The 19550-nt window shown below is 43.1% G+C and overlaps 1 protein-coding gene across 1 annotated transcript in view; it reads left to right on the top strand.

Moving 5' to 3' along the window:
- svep1 (sushi, von Willebrand factor type A, EGF and pentraxin domain containing 1) overlaps positions 1–19550 on the top strand; it is a 113277-nt gene that overhangs the window by 91232 nt on the left and 2495 nt on the right. The window contains exons 34-47 of the mRNA XM_030076624.1: positions 873–957; positions 1149–1340; positions 2080–2247; positions 2903–3575; positions 4099–6854; positions 7515–7749; positions 8290–8445; positions 8962–9025; positions 9265–9438; positions 10181–10357; positions 11604–11786; positions 14274–14444; positions 16623–16718; positions 17684–17779. Coding sequence (XP_029932484.1) covers positions 873–957; positions 1149–1340; positions 2080–2247; positions 2903–3575; positions 4099–6854; positions 7515–7749; positions 8290–8445; positions 8962–9025; positions 9265–9438; positions 10181–10357; positions 11604–11786; positions 14274–14444; positions 16623–16718; positions 17684–17779 — 5226 coding nt within the window. The remainder of the gene's footprint in view (positions 1–872; positions 958–1148; positions 1341–2079; positions 2248–2902; positions 3576–4098; positions 6855–7514; positions 7750–8289; positions 8446–8961; positions 9026–9264; positions 9439–10180; positions 10358–11603; positions 11787–14273; positions 14445–16622; positions 16719–17683; positions 17780–19550) is intronic.

The raw sequence follows: 19550 nt of genomic DNA, 5'->3' as shown, positions 1-19550 counted from the left end.
ACAAGCACAAGCACAGGCACAAAATACATTTGCACATGACAAATAACAAGCACACACACCTTCCGTCTGTCACACAGGGGCACAGCAGATACAAGCGCGCGCACACACACAAGCACGATATGATGTAATTGCCCTACACAAGCTTGACCCCTGGTGTTGTGAGGGCCTGATCACATAGACAGCTGTCTCTTTGTCTTCCACTGCGCGACAGGCTGAAAGGTCTGACCACTGCAGCATCTCCATCTTGGCTCTACGCCACATTCTCTGGGAGAACAAGGAACTAACTCACTCAGCAACTGCACACCTCGCTCTTTCTCCTGTGATCAGCCTCAATAAGCCGTCGAGTTGTGATACTCAAAGTGAACTGTCTGTCTCATTCCATGTACAGGCGCATCAACATACATCTCATTTTGACTGATGGCTGTGTTTTGTTTTTTTTCTTACAGAAGTGCAAACCACTGCTTGTATCACTTCTGGACATTTCTAGAAGTGATACATGCACAATCAAAATTTTCAATCAGTTTTCTATGATTTATTTTATTTATTTTTTTTTTTTTTCAAAAAATGTCACCTGCAATTTCTTGTAGACGATTATGATTATGGATTTTTTGTTTATTCAAATAGGGCTGGGCAGCATATCAATACTGTATCAATATTGTGATCTAAGACTAGGTGAAGTCTGACTTGTTAGTTACTGCAATATCATGATATGGCATAATAACGCTATATTAAAATTCAAGTTAAGTTTCCACTATGACTTATTATAGTGTGATAGAAATCACCATTTTCCATTGTTTTTGGGATTCAGTAGATGATTTAAATAATAGAAAGGAGCAATAACTCATAATTTGTTTGATGTTGGTGTCTTCTAGCCCTCTCCTGTCCAAAGCCATCAGTGCCAGAGAACTCCATCATGACAGGAACCAACTTCACATATGGAAGCAAGGTGACTTTCAGGTATCATTTGCACCCATTTGCAACACTTAAAATAAGTTACTGACCCTGACTGAATTACTGCACATGTGCAAAGTGAGAAAATTATGGCAGCAAAGAGCACATCATTTTCAATAGTGTTAGTGTATCAATAGTGTTAACTTCCATTTCAACCCCTTTATGCCCCCTGTCAATCTCCTTTACATCCACCTCAGGTGTATGCCGGGCTTCCTGCCTCAAGTCCCCTATGAGTACCAGTGTCTACCTAGTCTGAGGTGGAGTGGGACGCCACCTGTCTGTCATCCGGTGACCTGTGGAGAGCCTCCGCTTGTCGAGCACGCCCACTACACATTCAAAACAAACACATACCTGTCCACTGTCACATACACCTGCGCTGAGGGATACAGGTATGGATACATTGCTGTTGGTGCTACTGTCTTCTAAATGTTATCATGGTTGATGGATGAATTGCAAGTCTTTGTGGCTGACGAGTTTAAAGAAAATGCCGTAAAACTAAAAAAAAAAGTGCAAATGAAATCTCCACATGGTCTGATGAAACCAAATACTAACACTATACAGTGAATTCATGAAGGCGCAGTATCTAATGGGGCTCACCAGAGACTGTAAATTCACATGATGTTATAAATGCACCATCCTGCTGTTGGAAACCTCACTCAGTGGAGTGGGTTTATTAAACGTGCATCAACTTGGCATTATTGTGCCACATTCTTTCACTGTAATTGTTCTGTGATTGTTCCAAATAATTCTCAGACATGTCCTAAGTTGACCGTCGTATATCTTTCCTGTCATTGTCTAAAAATTTTCATCACATCTAACACTAAAACAAACCATATAAAGAATAGTCAGATACCACTTGATCCATGTTCTCAAAATCTCCTCTTTAGTCATTAAATTAAGACTTTGCTAATTCAGTTATATCAGTGCACGTTACCTCAAATGACAGTGAACTCTGTGTGTCCCTGCATGACCCTGCATGATGCTGACTTTGTGTCTTGTCATCAGTGGGGGTCCATTTGCTTCCACAAGTCCTCAGCTATAAATCTGCATGACACTATAATTGCTTTTGTTAGTGTTGCGTCCACCACTGTGTTGAGTGTGTACGCTAAGTAGTGTGTTGGTGCGAAGACCACAGGGCTCCATGGAGGTGGTTTGTGAAGCGACACAGGAGTGGAGTAGGCCCTCCCCCCGCTGCACAAGGGTCCTGTGCAGTGACCCCCCTGCCCTAAAAGATGCTGTGACCATAGGAGATAACCATGCACTGGGAGATAAGGTGCACTATGTCTGCAAAGAAGGGTAAGACTGGATGAATTCCACGCAATTACAACTGATCATAATAATGATAATAGTAATAAAAAATAATCTTAGGGATATAGGTATGATGGTGATGCTGCCGGCATTATGAAGTAAAGAACACTTTCATGGATATAATGGCTTTTCTGAAATAAATATAGATATGCGATGCCTAACTTTTTTTTGTTGTTGTTGTAGTTAAAAAACTATGTCACATTTACATTCAGCACACAATTCTTCAGCTGAAAGAAGTTCAGGTTTTTAGACAAATGACCTGTGACAACAGTCACTTTTTTTATCAGCTGACAACTCATGAAGAGGAGAAAAGGCTGCTGTGTGTGTCAGCAGTATCACTGGCTCTGTCTTTGCAGCAGCCTAAAAAGTGCTCCTGGCAGCGCTGTTTTCACGAAGAAAGAAGGTGTGAGCTGAGAAAAAATGCTGTGTGTCTGAACATGGCCAAAGGGGCCAATTAGGTCCCTGGATGCTACAGAAGTTGGCACCGCAGCCAATTAGACAAAGCTGAACATGCCTTATGAGAATTGTCTGTATGGCTTGGATGTGACCAATTACATTGTTTGACTGAAGCAACCCATTTTACATTTACATTTCTTATGTCCTGTGTTAATACATTCTCTCTGTTGATGTTCTTCACCTTTAGCTATACTCTGATTGGTCCAGAGACCAGAGAATGTCTGCCAAGCGGCCAATGGAGTGACAGCACTGCCCAGTGCGTCCCCCGCTCCTGTGGCCCTCCGCCTGCTATTGACCATGCTGAGCCCTACGAGAGCCACCAGCTGTATGGAGACACTGCTAACTACTACTGCACTGACGGCTACACCGCCAGCAACAACTCTAAGATGGTGTGTAATGCTCAGGGTGTGTGGGCACCCCCTGACGGCATGGAGCCTCCACGCTGTATCGCGAACTTTTGCCAACGTCCACCTGACCTACCCCATGCTATTTTAGACTCAGTCAACAAACCAAAATATGCCAGCAACACTGATGTGAGCTACAAATGTGAGGAGGGCTTCATGCTCAACACTACAGCAACACTGAGATGCATGATGGGAGGAGAGTGGGAGCCTTCACCCTATGATGTTGGCTGTGTCCCAGTGAGGTGCTCCAAGCCTGAGGGCATTGAGCGAGGCTATGTGAGTGGGACAAACTATAGTTTTGGAGCTGTGGTGGCGTACAGCTGTGATAAAGGTTTCCTGATCCGAGGGGAGAAGAGGAGGACTTGTAAGGCAAATGGAGAGTGGGGGGGGGTTTTGCCTACCTGCATACCTGTGTCCTGCTCCAGCCCTCCGCCACTCGTGAATGGATTCATCCAGGTATGGGGCACATTTACCAACATACATGATATGAGACTTTAAAAAATAGTGAGAATACAGTATGACTGATATTACAGAAATAATTTCACAAGTTTTTGGCTTCAACGATAAAGTAAACACTACTTTCTTCATTCCCTAAAAACAGTTTTAAGAACTTGTTTTGACAAGATTGGTCACTACTCTACTCTCAGTAGCTACTCTGAGTACTCTCACTACTTTTTAGTAATAGTTTTCTGAGACTACTGAGGGCAGCGTCTACACTTAGGTTTATTGAGCCATCATTTGTTGGTTTATTTCTTCCTGCTTCACTTTTGCCCTTATATTTGCCAACAGAGCTAAAATAAAAATTGACTCTGTTTACTGAAGGTTGTTTCCATTCCTGTCCATATTTCTTTGATTTTTATACTGGGCCACTTTGGAAACCATTCACCCACTGTTTTGATGTGAAAAAATGTCCTGAAGCAATAGCATATATTTTCCTCAGGTTTTTCTGAGAATTTTCTCTGTATTTATGCCCCTACAGAGCAAAGGACGGTATATCTTCAACAGCAAAGTGACATACGCTTGCAAAGCAGGCTACCGGCTGGTTGGTCGTTCAGAACGAGTTTGCCAGCCCAACCGCCAGTGGTCCAATAATGACCCTCCTGTCTGCGTCCTTTTGACCTGTGACGCTCCCCCTGACATTGTCCATGGACACTACAGGGGTTCGGTGTTTGAGGTGGGCCAAAAAGTGGAGTATGTCTGTGATGAGGGTTACGAACTGGCGGGGGATGCTGTCTGGACCTGTCTGAAGAATGGGAAGTGGGATAAGACGAGGTATCCACGCTGCTCACCTGTTCAGTGCCCAGAACCACCACTGGAGGAGAATCATCTGGTTTTGAAGGGCCTGGACGCCGAATCTGGGACGGTGGAGTTGTCCTGTGAGGACGGCTATGTCCTCCATGGGGCACAGGTCCTCCGCTGCACCATGTCCCAGGAATGGAATGACACCTTCCCTGTGTGCAAGCAGGTTTTCTGTGGCCCACCCCCTGAAGTGTCATTTGGGGGTCCTGTCTCACCCTCAAACTCAGCTCCATTTTCTTTTGGCTCAGTGGTGTCCTACTCATGCATGAATGGGTTCACATTAAGGAGAGAGGTTTCTGTTTTCTGTCTAGGGAGTGGACAATGGAGCAGTCCTTACCCAGAGTGCATCCCGGTAGAATGCCCTCAACCAGCAGAGATTTCTAATGGTATTGTCGACGTCCAGGGTCTGATGTACCTCAGTACAGCGTTGTACAGCTGTAAACCCGGATATAATTTAGTAGGGAACTCCACTGTCCTCTGTGGAGAGAGTGGACTCTGGATTGGAGGGGTGCCTTCTTGCCGCCCAATAGAATGTTCCATTCCTAAACCAGTAGACAATGGAAAAGTGACATATACAAAACTCCAGTTTGGTCACGGTGCCACCTTCTCCTGTCGCCGTGGTTACCGTCTACAAGGCCCAGAGACCCTGAAGTGCCTAGCCAATGGGGAGTGGGACATGGAGCCACCTGTTTGCACACAGATATCCTGCACACCTCCTAGACCCATTGAGAATGGTTTTGTTGAGGGGTTGGACCATAGTTTTGGTGTCACCATTTTCTACAGCTGTTTCCCCGGCTTCCAACTAGTGGGTCAGAACCATTTGACCTGTGAAGAGTTTGGCTGGTCCAGTTCTATTCCAGTATGTGTTCCCTCAGACTGTGGCCTGCCTCCTCATATTGACTTTGGGGAATATTTCAGGGTGATGGAACATGCAGTCTCTCAGTCAGGGAGGGGCTCTGGTGATATTTCTAAAGACACACGGGACACTACGTTAGCCTCACCAATGGACTTGAGCTTCCTTCAGGGTACTATGATTGCATATCGTTGTCACAAAGGTTATGATCTTACAAACCCTACCACACTGGTGTGTCAGGAAGATGGGAGCTGGAATGGGACGGCCCCATCATGTGTCCCAGCAGAATGTGAAACACCTCCTAGTCCTGAGCATGGCTGGGTGAATGTGACTGATACCTCCCTCGGCAGTCTGGTCAAATATGCATGTGAAGAGGGATATGAGCTGAGGGGCAAGCCTGTCCGGCAATGTGTGTCAGGCCGACTATGGACTGATGATGCTCCGATTTGTCAGCCTGTTTCATGTGGTGACCCGGGGGTATTTGCTAACGGCACAGTTCATGGAGGTGCTTTTGTTTACCCTGAGGTTTTACGTTATGAATGCAGTTCAGGATTCGTTCTTAAGGGCAGCCATACTATCACCTGCCAGATAGATGGGAAATGGGATGGAGAAAAGCCATGGTGTGAGCCCATATTCTGTGGTCCTCCAAAAGTCCCTACTGATATTATTGTGAAAGGGGGGGAGTACACTTTTAATAATGAGATAGAACTGAGCTGCCTGCCTGGTTTCCTCTTAAAAGGGAAATCTGTGAGTATATGTCAGGCTGATGGCACCTGGAGCCATAATTCCCCTATTTGTGTACCTGCTGATTGCGGTAAACCCTCAAAAATTCCCAATGGTCGTGTCCTGGGGTCAGACTTTGGCTTCAATGGCCAGGTTCGGTATGAGTGTGATGAGGGGTACACCCTCAATGGAGACCCTACTCGTGTTTGTCAAGCAGATGGACTGTGGGACAAACCAGCACCTCACTGTGACATCATTAGTTGCGACCCACCTGAGGACATCAGTCATGGATTTCTGAACGGCTCCAGCTTCAACTATGACGACGTGGTGGAGTATGTTTGTTTTGACGGCTATGAGGTGATCGGGGATCCCGTGCTGCGATGCTCAGCCCAGGGACTCTGGGAGGGCACCGTGCCCCAGTGCCGACCCTGTGTCTGTGCCCCACCTGTGGTAAAATTTGGGGTCGTCCTTGGCCGTAACCATGTCTGTGGCAACCGAGTGCACTTCCAGTGTGACGAAGGCCACAAGCTCCTGGGTCCCTCTCAAGCCACGTGTGAGAAGGGAGGGATGTGGAGCCCCGGGGTACCTGTGTGTGGCCGGGGAAGGTGCGCTGTTGCCCCGCCTACAGTTCCTAATGCTGTGTTGCAGGGCGGCAATGCCACTTTCTTAGACACGGTCATATACAAGTGCCGACCGGGGTTCCAGGCAAAGGGGTACCCCTTCCTCTCCTGTGGGCGAGATGGCCGGTGGGGGGAACCCAGGATCAGCTGTGAGCCTGTCAGCTGTGGAAAACCTCCATCTGTCACCTATGCTCAGGTGGTGGGAGACAGCTTTACCTTCCCCAGTCAGATTACGTACAGGTAAATATCATCAACATTATTGTATGATATCAGTGTCATTCACATAGTTGTGTGTAGTGTGTGGATGTAGCCTACATTTTCCAGAACCTTGCCCCAGATCTTTGTGTATCACCTCATTTCTAGTATATTTGTTAGAACCCTATATGTCTCAATAGCCATGATTTGTTTGTAAATATATTTCTATTTATTTATTTATGGTCAAATTTGTTGATTGAATTTTCTACAAAATGCAGTTGGAATATCAAGGAAACTATAGGGTACAAAAACAACACAATTACATATAAAAAGGTGACCAAGCGTCAGACCAAAGACAAACAAAATGCACAGTATCAAAACAAATGAAAAGTCTAAAGCAACAGCATCAGTCAAACAATGTCAAAATTAATACGTGCATGTTGCCAACACCATCTACACCACATTAGACCCACTGCAATTACTTCAGCAACCAGTAAAAAAAGAAGAAAGAGCAAAAGAATAAATAGTAACAATAAGGCTCAATCAGGGGTGGAAGAAAAATGTATCTTCTTGGCATGTTGCAAGAATGAGCCCATATATGAGTTTGTGGATGAATGGATAACAGATGGATGTTTTTTAATATATTTATTTCTAAACCTTATCTTATCCTTATCCTTATCTTTTTTGCTGCCTCTTGCTCTTCAGGTGTGAAGATGGATATGAACTAGCCACACAGACGGCCTCACTGTCCTGCCAGAGTGACGGTACCTGGTCCAAACACAGCGTGCGGTGCAAACCCACCCCATGCCTGCTGCCCACCGAGCTCTCCATCCCCCATCTGGTGGTCACTGGGGAGGAGCTCACTCCTGTAGGGGGCGCAGTCACTCTATCCTGCCATCCTGGCTTCTACCTGCAGGGGTCAATGTACACTGAATGTCAGGTAGGAGAGGTGTTGGTGTGTGATTTGTCATGTAAGGCAGTTTGTGATATTTGTGATGCTGCTTTCTCATTGAGGTATCTTAGATGCTTAATCTTAATGCAGCTGCCTGATTAAATAATCATTCAATTCAAGCAGGATTTGCTTGGACACATAATATGCATGCAGAAAATTTGGAAAATACCTTCTAGTTTAAATAAAGCAGTCATTGTGTGTTGTGAAACATGATGAGTAAGGCTTGGAGAATTGCAGCTTTGTTTTATATGTTAGAAATGATAATAGTCATCAGTGTGATAACACGTAACACTCATCATTCCTTATAAAACCCAAGAAACAAGTCTCTTCCATGGAAGTGCTCTGAAATGGCAACACTTTTATTATTCATACTGTCAGTGGCCAGGGACCCAGGAAAATAAAAATAGCCACAAGCCTGTCTTTGTAACTCTTTGTAACTCCAACTTGCCTGTATCCCGCTGAAGACTGTTCGAAGAAGCCATTGATAATTTAATATTTTTTGTCTTTTGGGGTGTGTTGTGTGATAAGCTGGGGAGAAGCTGGTCACCCAGCATCTTGTCAGTTTCATGTGAGCTGGTGGTGTGTGAGAAACCCCCTCCTCTCCTCCATGGCATCAGCGAGGGAGACAGCTACAACTACGGGGACATCGTCACGTACTCCTGCCTGCCTGGCTTTGACATGAAGGTACTAATCATCATACCAAGGTGTTTTTGATTTAAAAAAAAAAAAAAAATCATAAATCATAAATCATATCACTCAAACACAGTTGACACAGCTGACATCCCTATCTCCTCCACAGTATGCTTTCAAACCGCAGACTGCCCACTCTGTGCTAATGAGTAATGGTTGACTGAACAATCAGATTACAAGAAGTTACATGACTTCTTCAAGGCAATAAATAGGAAGTGTATAGTTGCAGTTGAAACACAAGGAACTGAATCACTGATACACACCCACTGGTGTCTGATTTCCTCATAACACTGATTTGAATAAAACAAATTCTTGGTAATGAATGCACTGCACTGCATCAGATGACTTAGAAGACAGTGCATCTGCTCATACGTTAAAATGAAAATAATGCCTCTTCAGTATATCAAATTATCCATACTATTGTTACCACCAACCAAAATAGGCAACACATTGCTGTGCTTGGGTTATTTACTATTTTTGTGGCTTTACAGTACATTCTCTCTATTACAGGGAGACTCTGTCCAGACTTGCCAAGGTGACAAAACATGGAGTGGGACCCAGCCAGAGTGTGTTGGTAGGTTTGTCTGGGTATGAGAGAGAGAGAAGTAGAAATTGGAAAATATCAGTTTTTGATCGTAATGTAATAGCAATACTTTTCTCAAACCTTTTGCCAAGAAAGCATAGTGAATTGAAAAGAAAATAAACTCAGATGAAATTAAACCTTGAAACATTTGCAGGTGTTTTCCCTAAAACTCCCCTAATCCCCACAGGGCCACTGAAGCCTCTGTTACACTGTTCTGTTTGTCCTCCCAGCACAGTCCTGTGGGCCTCCTCCCTCAGTAACAAATGCACTGGTCCAGACAACAGGAGAGACCTACCTAAGCAACGCCAGCTATGTGTGTAACCCTGGCCTGCAGCTGCTTGGCCCAAAGACCCTCACCTGTCTGGCCAACGGCACATGGAGCCTGCCAGCACCTTCATGTGAAGGTATGGCAGACATACAGTAAACATTATGTTACATTTTCATAGGAATGTATGTCCATTTTCATTGAAAGCAAAGCAAAGCAAACCAGACAAAGAACAAAATTAAGCAACCATAAAGAGTACCATGTCAGATAGATGTTTCCAGGGAAAAATCCTCTGGTGCACAGGAAATTATTCATTTTACATGATCACAACTCAACAAATCATATGAGTAATGTACTTGTAATAAACAAGTAAGCATGAATGATGATAGTCACCATAGCTTAAGAGACAATGGAAAAGAACACCATTTACAGACCCTCAAACTCCATTAAGAGAACAATAAGTAAAAAAATAAAAAAGAAAGAGAGCACAATGATGCGACAGTGCCACCCACGCTGTTGGATTGACAGGTGATTTCCAGCCAGTGCAGTGCAAAAACATTGCAGCAGTGAGCACTGAGCACCCAAGACGTCACTAAAAACTCTTAGATGATGATTGATTTTAGGACATTTCAAAATACCATTGTTGTTTCATCCGACCTACAGTCAGTCCTCTGCTGTACATTATCCACTGTATACCACGTGTTAAAAGATGGAAAAGGTCAAGACCTCTCTTCAGACTTTGAGTCTACAGTCAATGAGTGTACTATAAATTATGAATAACCTTCTCTGCTTACTCAGAACAGACTTTCCTTCTTTATTTCTTTCTGTCTTTCTCCATCATAACAATGACAAATTTATTTTCCACCCTCCTGTCATCCTAGCGGCACAGGGCTGCGACATCCCGAAGCACATACCACATGGCAGGGTGCTGGAGCACAACCTGAACACCGCACGCGCCATCGAGTTCCAGTGCGATAAAGGCTACAGCCTGGAGGGGGAGCCTCTGGTCGTGTGTATCGGTGGCAACACCTGGAGCTCCGATTTCCCCATCTGCCAACGTGAGAATCTCAGTCACACACACATACACAGACTGAAAAGCACACACAAAAACACTTGAGCACACCGGCTGGTTTCAGCATTGACCTGTTTCTAGTATTTAAATCATTTCAGTTCAGTTAAATGTCATTAACTGAATCAACTTTATGTATTCTTGTGAGGAATTCTCATGTCTTCCTTGAAAACCTACATTAAAACAACCGACACCCAACACATTAGTAGTTTTCTGTACATTTTCAGCTGTACCCTCAGCAGATTTGGTGATTTAATCTAATTCTAGATAAAGCAATATTTATTTAAGGTGTACAGGAATACAGCTGTGGGGCAAAGTGAACCACAAGGTATCTAGGGTGATGAATCAATATATGGGACCTTTTACTCTTTGTCATTGTTTACATTGTTTGGCAGGCGTCCTAGGATGACGCAGCTTGTTTACCCCTCACCACACGATTGCTTTATTACAATCTTGTGTGTAGTTTGGCAAGGTTTGCAACACGGACACTGACTTTCCTAATCTATTTCATCACACAGCTCACAACAAGAAGTCTGTCAAGTTTTGCCTCGGGTTTTAATTTCATATTGTTCAAATGGAATTATTTAAAACGGCATAGGTTTACGCAGTTTGTTCAAATGAAATGATGGTGTCTGTTATAGACACTCCACCTACAGGAAATGATGAATCACCATTTAAGTCTGAAATACATTTTTTCCCCTAAATGTCAGTGAGTGAGCACTCTTTCCAAAGAAACCTGGACTCGTCAGCATCTTTTCTTTTGCCTTTCTTGCCTCTTTTGGTTTCCTTTGCATAGACTGTCACAGACTGTCTGAGTTGGTAAACATGGGCATGCTCTGTGAAGTTTGCATAACATTACATAATATCTGGGTAATCAAGTGCAAATCTTTCAGGCAGTTAACCTCTCATTGCCATTTTAGCCATCAATGTGCAAAGCAACTCAAATATAAATATGTAAAGTAATTCTGTATTTCATGTAGTCTTGTACAGAAGGTACAGTAAAGACATGCTGTACACATTCTCTCCCCGCTCTTGTATTGTTGTCAGCCTGGTATAAATCAGCCATGTCAACTTTTACTTTACAGCTTGCTCTGATGTAAAATGTAATGATGTAACATATCTGTGCTGCAAACAGGCATAAAGAGAGACTTGCAAATTAGCTATAACATAAAATTATCCAGCTGCTTGTGAATCCAAACGCCATGAGTCATCCATTGTGTGTGTATTCCCCACAGCAAAGGCTTGCCCAGCTCCCCCAGGCTGGAAGGAGGCCAGCAGGCTGAACGGCTCCCAGCAGGCGTTTCATGTGGGCCAGTCGGTCCGTGTCAACTGTCCCAAGGGCCAGCAGTCCAAAGGCAGCGGCACCATCACATGCATGCCGGACCAGACCTGGAGCCCCATCAGCTCTGTGTGTGAGCGTAAGTATAGTCAATACACAATACACATGCATTTTGGGGAAAAAAAATCAACTAGTCAGTATTTACAAAGCACCAAGGAAACCCGCCTGTCTTAGTTTAAGGTTAATCTTGGTAGAAAAAAAGTCGCATAGGTCACCATTGGTGGAAACAATGTTACACTAGTGTTATGTAATGTAACACTAGTCTGGGTACAGGGTCTAAAAACTTCTCTAAAAATAGTCATTAACATTTCATGTTCCAGTGCAGTTTCCAAAATCCTCCTCCCATCAAAATAACAGATAGCACTTTGGCATGGTACTTGCAAGTATTGATTTTTTTTTTTTTTTACTTCAAATAGAATCATAAGCACAGACTTCCAAAATAATTCAGATAAAACTTGTATCTCAACAAAATCGACTCAACTACACTAACTAGAGCAATTCTAAACAGGTACTTTCCTTTTCTGGAGAACATTGTAATTTTGTTCTGTTCAGTACACACACACACACACACACACACACATGCACACACACACACACACACACACACACACACACGGGTGCACTGGTTAACATCTGGTGCCATCCAAGAGCCATTTTCATTTCCTTGTGCCCTTGCCAGGATATTAATTAGGCCATCTCATGATAGGGTTTTACTGTGTGCAAAACAGATTTCCCTTCCTGTGTAGCTCACCCAACCCCAACTTGCATAATTTTATTAACTTGGACCATAAAACACGCTGTAATTTCTATGAACTTCCCATCAGAGACATGGATTTTGTTCATGCCGCAGAGGTTGAGGTTAGATATGACAGATTAGATGGAGGTTGATGATGTTTCTGAGGTTGGGACACAGGACTTTGATTGTATTTGCATGTTTCAAATGCCTGCTGATCCAGACAGTGTCAGATTCTAAGAAGCAACCAATCAGTACGTCTGCTGCCTAACCCTGATTTGTGTTTGTCAGAGCCGGGTCCTGTGATTGGGTTAATCACTGACTGGGAATTCAATGATCTAATTTCTGTGATTACAAAATACTGTTTCATGAAACTACTGAATCATGTCGTAATTCATTAGTCATGATATTCCAGCAGAAAATCAATGTCTGTTTGTTTGTTATTGCACCCGTCTGCATGTCCCTCCTGTCTTGTGCAAAGTACCACTCTACATCAGCATTCTGCACTTCAGCCTGCCTGTCAGCTTAAGTAGTTTTCCATTTCTATCTCTCACTCAGATCTTATCAAAACAAATTGGTCTGCATCAAACACTGTGCTACTATCCTGCATGCTGGACTAATTTCGGTTACCTCTGTAGCTGCTATGGCAACCTTTGTCACCTAATCTTGTTATCTTTCTTGCGGGTAGTTGGTTTGAATATGCGATACGACGGTGGCTGCGTTGCTATGGCATTTTGTATGCAGTTGCATGATTTTTTTTCCCTCTTCTATTCATGTGTAATCTAATCCTTTTATTTCCATTTAGGTCCCAAAGGAGAACTTGTGCAGACAAAGTTGTAGTAAAGTGGATTATTTTGCATATCAGGAAATTATGCATGAAAATCACTTCCTTCACAGGCACCGCAATAAAGAATACACAAAATACAGGTCAACTTCAAACACAGACTCTTGCACCTCCTCATGGAAATAAGGAACTTATTTAACAAGAAAAGAACACTACACCACTGCGACAGCTTGCCAAATTTGCACTGAAGTCAGTTGGACGTGCATAGAAAGTCACACTATAAACTATTATGCCTATGCAGTTTGAAGTTTGACAGGACAGAGACTCAACTTCCTAACAAAGCTCACTTTCCATAGCTTAGTGTGGACTGGTGTTTATTTTTTTATTTATTTATTTTTTAATCAAATGTTAGTGTTAGTTAATGTCCATTTTTATTAGTCTCAAAGCATCAAGACTCCATCCTGAGGTGGCATAAAGCGCAGCTCTAGCCCTGTTCACTCTGATAGCTGTACAATCCAAGGAAGTTTACGTAAACTAAATATATCAACTGTGACCAAAATAACATTCTAACAAATTTCCAATAATCATGAGACATGGCTGGGGTAATAACCTGTTAAAAGAGGAAAATGGAGGCGTGACAAGCCCACTCACCGCTATGTGAGTCACAGTTTTGACTCAGACAGTGACTTAATGACCTTTCTAACTTCCTTGACAGTACTGTGCAGATGAAGACTGAGCAGTAAGAAAGCTTCTTAAAATGTCACCAAAATGTTATGGCCACTCAGTAAAGGCAGAAATGAAAGAATCCTATGCCACATTTACAAGTTGTAAAACCATGCAGTTGCCTATTGGAAGTACAGTACCAGTTTTATATTTACTTTTATACTTTTAGAGTTACTTCTAAGATCAAAGGCCAAGACATCAACAAGATATTTAAGGTTTCACTAATTTAAAAATTCAACTGAAATAAAAAAGAGGAAAAGACTGTTGAGGCCGAAATGAGGTGTAGTGAGTGATCCATGGGTCAATCCATTTGGGCTGTTGTACAGGGGTGTCCTGTGGCCCTCCTCTCCACGTGGCCAACGGGGTGGTGCGGGGGGCGGTCTTCCAGTTCGGGGACGTGGCAGTGTACTCGTGTTTTGGCGGCTACGCCATGGAAGGCGTTGGAAGGAGCAGGTGTCTCGAGAACGGCACCTGGACGCCGCCTCCCACATGCAGAGGTAGAGAGAACGCACCTTTGTGTTTTAGAGAGGGGACTCCCCCTGTCCCAGGACCCCTTTTTTTCTTCATGAGACTTCTCCTTTCTACTCCTGATGATGTGATGCTGTTCAGCTCTTCTTTGCTGCCTGACAATTAAATCTGGACTGCTGCTGCTTATCTGCTATGGGTGCCCATGTTCTGCTATGTCGGAAATCAGCCTGTGCCTGCTTTTCACAGTGTATTTCCTCCTGCATTTACACCGACTACACATATATCCATAAGGTGCACCACAAAAAAAAAAAAAAAAAAAAAAAAAAAAAAACTCTGAATAAGCCAACTTTGTTACATCTAAAATCTTGTTTTTCTTGAAACAATTGAAATAATCTGACAGCAGGATGAGATAATCCAGTTTGTTCTCAGTGCTAGTTAACTTGTTTCAACATTATTATACGTGTTCCCACAAATAAAAAAAAATGAAACTGAAATTGAAACAAGTGGAATTATCTCATCCCACTGAAGATTGTTTCACTTTTTTGAGGGAAACCTAGATTTTAAGACTGAACATGAGACTTAGTGACTTGCTATGGTGGAGGTTTTTGCATTGTGGGGCTGTCAGGACATTGCTGGTACGGGTTTAGTTTAGCTATTTCCTGATTAATAGTGAAGTTTGGGAGTGGGGATGATCCAGGCAGTTGGCATGAATGGGCAGCCTCACTTTGACTCATTCATCTTCCTTCTTGCTGTCTTGCTGTCTGACTGTGCTGTCCATAGATGATAGATGACAGTAGCACAATTGCTCTTTCATTTCCTGGACAATTTTATTGTTAGGTGGTGTCAGTCCTTCAAAATCAAAGAGCAAGGGCTTTGTAGACTCACCGTTGTGCAAACGTCAACAGAGAAAACCAACGCAGAAGAGGAAGTGATACTGATTTCTCCATTGATAAAAACCTCAACAGACCATAATGAGCTGCGGCCCCCAGACACATCCTCCCTGTGTTCCTCGTGCACATAAAGTAGTTCCCTTGCTAGCTGTATTTATCCTTACTTGAAATCACGTTTCCCTAAAACCAGTGAAAAAAAACTTCCAGTGCGGTGAGATAACCCCACTTGTTTCCATCACATCTTCACTAATTTCAGGAATTGGAGCAAGAATAAATATGTTGAAATAAGGCAGATCAGGCCACTATTATTCAGAAAACGACACTGGAAACAAGTTCATTAGCTTTGGAAATAAGTGGGATGATCCCATCCCACTAAAACTGTTTCTACTTGTTTTGAAATGTTAACATTGAATATGAAATTAAATGACTTGTTAAGATCAGTATTTCTTGTGGTACACCTTTAATCGAAAGCAGGACGTCCACTCCTCTGTGTTAGCACTGTCCAAAGGCATTGTGGGAAATGTAGGAGCTTACTAACTGAGACAGAGATAGATGTGTCAGGTTGAACAGAAGTGGCTGCTGCAGCAGTGGCAGTACATCACAGTGCCTGAGGGAGAATTTTTCCTTTTATGCCTAATTTTCTTTCTTTCTTTTTTTTTTTCAAATGCTAAGCAGGTGCTCATTTGAATTTTGCTGGCACAACTGACTTTGAAGCTGCTCTCTGAATTCATCTTTTGTGGTCCAGTGATATTTCAGTCGTCGTGTAAATGTGCAGCATGCATAAATTGTTGGAATAGAGTGATCACGAGTGCTGAATACACGCTTTTCCGTCTTTTCAGTTGCTGAATTCCTCATTCTACACACACACACACACACACACACACACACACACACACATATACACACATATACAAAAAACACAGGGGTATCTGTGTCAAAGGATTTTCTGTTCAGGGGCAGTATCTTGGATGGAGATGTGGACTCTAGTATTTCTGCGATGGAATGTAATCTTCCCTTGTGAATGCTCTCTTTATTCTAGTGCATGTCTGTGCATGGCCAAGACTTACTCTTCTCACTGCATGGATGTTCTGGAGGCTGTGGCAGAGGAATAACAAGCAAAACATGTAACTGTCTCCTTTTCTTGCTTTAAATGGAAGTGGATTGCAAAACCTTGCGGATCTTGCTCTCTGCTGGCGTTAATTAAAGTGCACGGCAGCCAAATGTGGTTGCCTAGACAGTTTGGTCTGTAAAAGTTTGTGCATTTCCACACAGGCAGCTTTTGATCTAAATATGTTGTGTGTGTGGCCTTTCCTTTAGCGGTGTGTTGGCTGCATTGTCAGAATGGCGGTGTGTGTCAACGGCCGAACACTTGCTCCTGCCCAGAGGGCTGGATGGGCCGACTTTGTGAAGAGCGTAAGTATCACCAACTTAACTTTAGACACAAGACTACCCACGATAGCATCCCATTACACCTTTTACACCAAGCGTGTGAGCTTTGAGTGTTTGTTTGTCATTTATTTTGGGCCTTCCTGCTAAAAAAAAAAAGGCAGGTAACATCAGCAGAAGTCCTGGACCACATATTTTCACCAATATTTCACCCTGGCAGTCTCTCAGTACCACTGCACTATGAGCATATGTCAGAGTTTAATTCAAAAGATGGGAATTCACTGGTAATTTACCAGTTAAAGTTACACAGAGGTTAGGATCACCTGCCTAAAATGTAAAGTATGTTCTGCAACGTCAGGCCTATGTGGTTTGCAAATTAGCAGGTGACTCGTTTACACCTCTGCAGAATGGAGCTGAAGTCCTGGGTATGAGTGGGATTTTAAGTCAGTGTGAAGGCTGTTATTTGTCTTAGGTAACATCTAGTCAAACAAGTGCTAGCCAAAGCAATGGGTGTGAGTATCAGTCAACAAGCTTGCGAGGCAGAGTGCAGCAGACAGTAGCACAGAGAGGGGAGGAATAATGGATGGACTCTGTGTTTGTTTCCTGAGTCAGAAAAATTAACAGCAGTTTAACTTAATTTGTTTGTCTCCAGCAAAACTCTTCCCAGGCAGTTCACAGACTTTGTGTCTGCTGTTCACTCTCAGCGGATCGGGTTTCAGTGCAGCCGGTGGAGCGAGCGCTCATTTACCCAGGCGCAGATCCTTAAAAACTGAATCACTTCCTCATCCATCATTTCTGTTGTTTTAATATCCTGCAGGTCTCTCAGACCTAGAGGAACGGGCTGCTGTCCAGTGCAGCAGCTTTATTATCACACTGGGTCAAATGAGGAGTCGGGACTTTTTCAAAGCGGGGTGGGGTGGGTGGGGGGGTAATGACCTGAATTAGCCTCTTGCTCACACTCGTCTCTCCTTCCTCCTCCTCCATAATGATAGCAATCTGCATCCTGCCTTGCCTCAACGGAGGGCGCTGCGTGGCACCCTACCAGTGCGAGTGTCCCACCGGGTGGACGGGTACACGCTGTCACAGCGGTGAGTGTGCTTGTGTGAGGCGTGTGTGTGTGTGTGTTTTGCATGATGTGTGTGTTTGTGTATATTAATACCTCAGTGAGGCAGGATGGTGCTGCACAAATAGAGTCAGTCCTTATTTGAAAGGCTTCCCTCGAGGCCCGGCGCTGATGTCACTCTCATTATGAGTCAATATTGACACAGCAGTCAGGTTGTGTGACGCTGCAGGTTTTTTTCTTTATTATTTTACCTATAAAGAAACACCAGGTCATTACTTTATGTATATATTCTGGGAGCTAAGATTATACATTTTTGTGTATCAAGGTTCTTTTTTTTCTTCTTCTTTTTTTTTTTTACACATGATTGTCAAATTGTGACAAAACAAAAAGGATAAAATAGGAAAAAGAAGCCAAAGCCCTCAAGACGCTCAACAGGGTTCCTTTAATGTACAGCTCTGAGGTCACTGACTCAGCAGGGTGTTATATAAAGTCATGAATTATATATATGTAGTTTACTATACAACATCCCTCAGCTTTCTTTTCAGACTTAAAAGGAAATAGATTTAATTATTCATCTTATTTCCAATGCAATGCAATGTCATAGTGTAAAGTCGGACTGTGTAGACACACCTGATCCAATGAATTAGGAAGTGGTAAGCAAGCAGGTGAGTAAGCAAGTAAAACGATGTAAGCACTTCATCAGAAACATGGAGATGCGACCATCAAATTTCACTTATTGCATGTTAGCTGAGTCTAAAGGGTCCTCACATAAATCACCGCTTGGCAGTTTGGATTATGGATGGTTTATGGATAAGAGATGGCATGAAGTAGAGAGTGAATGGATACGAACCTGCTTGGCCACCTGTCTGTCATTGCAGTGTATCACTGTGTTGCCGTAGTAACGTGCGTAAGTGACAGGTATTGTTTGCTGTGAGCTCAACACAGCAGCAACACACTGAATGTTTACCAAGATGTTAAATATTAAAAGGGATTCTCCTGCTCGTGCTTGTCTGAGTGGAGACAGAGAGATTCCCTCTTGTGAACCAGCCCCACCCAAACTGACCTTTCAACATTCTCTTCGTGCCGAGGTTGTTCTCAGATGTTGTGTGGGTCTTGAGTTAGAGGGGAGGCTGAAGACGAAGGATTTCTAATAAAATAATTTTTTTTATTAGTTATCAGAAGCAGATCCTGCTGTGGAATAGCATTAATCATTTAGGAGATCAGAGCAATTTGACCGTTTTCCTTCTTTCCCAGAGTCAAGACAAAATAAAATTATAGATGCGCCAGAGAGTAAAACTGACCAAGCATATGCACAACGCCTTAATACTGGATAATAAATCTCAACCGCCTCGTAATGCATTGTAACCGGCAAATAAATAAAAAATGAAAAACCACTCAAAGGAATCTGTGTGAAAACTTTGCAGTGCAGCAAATCTATTACTAATGGAAATGATTTTCTCCTGCAAACCTCAGCACTTTTAAAGGGAAGCACAGCCGTGTGCCGGACATTTACACAACCTAGATGAAACTAGTAGGTGCCTGTGGAGTTCCTGCTTTTATGTTTTTAAGCGCAATTCATGTCACACAGCAACATTTGGCCAACTTAGCTCAACTGTTGAATGGCTATGGGATGCAATATTGCAGACACCAATAAATTGGCCAAAGCTGGGGGTTTAGTTTTGTCCGAGGGCAGTCCCACACACAGCCTCCGACTTTGAAAAAAAAAACATCCTGAAACTGAGCTGATTGTGTGGAATTCCCCTTTAAAGAGCCAAGACGGAGTACTAACACATCTT

The sequence above is a fragment of the Myripristis murdjan genome, chromosome 18 (genome assembly GCF_902150065.1).
Source record: "Myripristis murdjan chromosome 18, fMyrMur1.1, whole genome shotgun sequence".
Taxonomy (NCBI): domain Eukaryota; kingdom Metazoa; phylum Chordata; class Actinopteri; order Holocentriformes; family Holocentridae; genus Myripristis; species Myripristis murdjan.
This window is presented reverse-complemented; position numbering and strand designations above follow the sequence as displayed.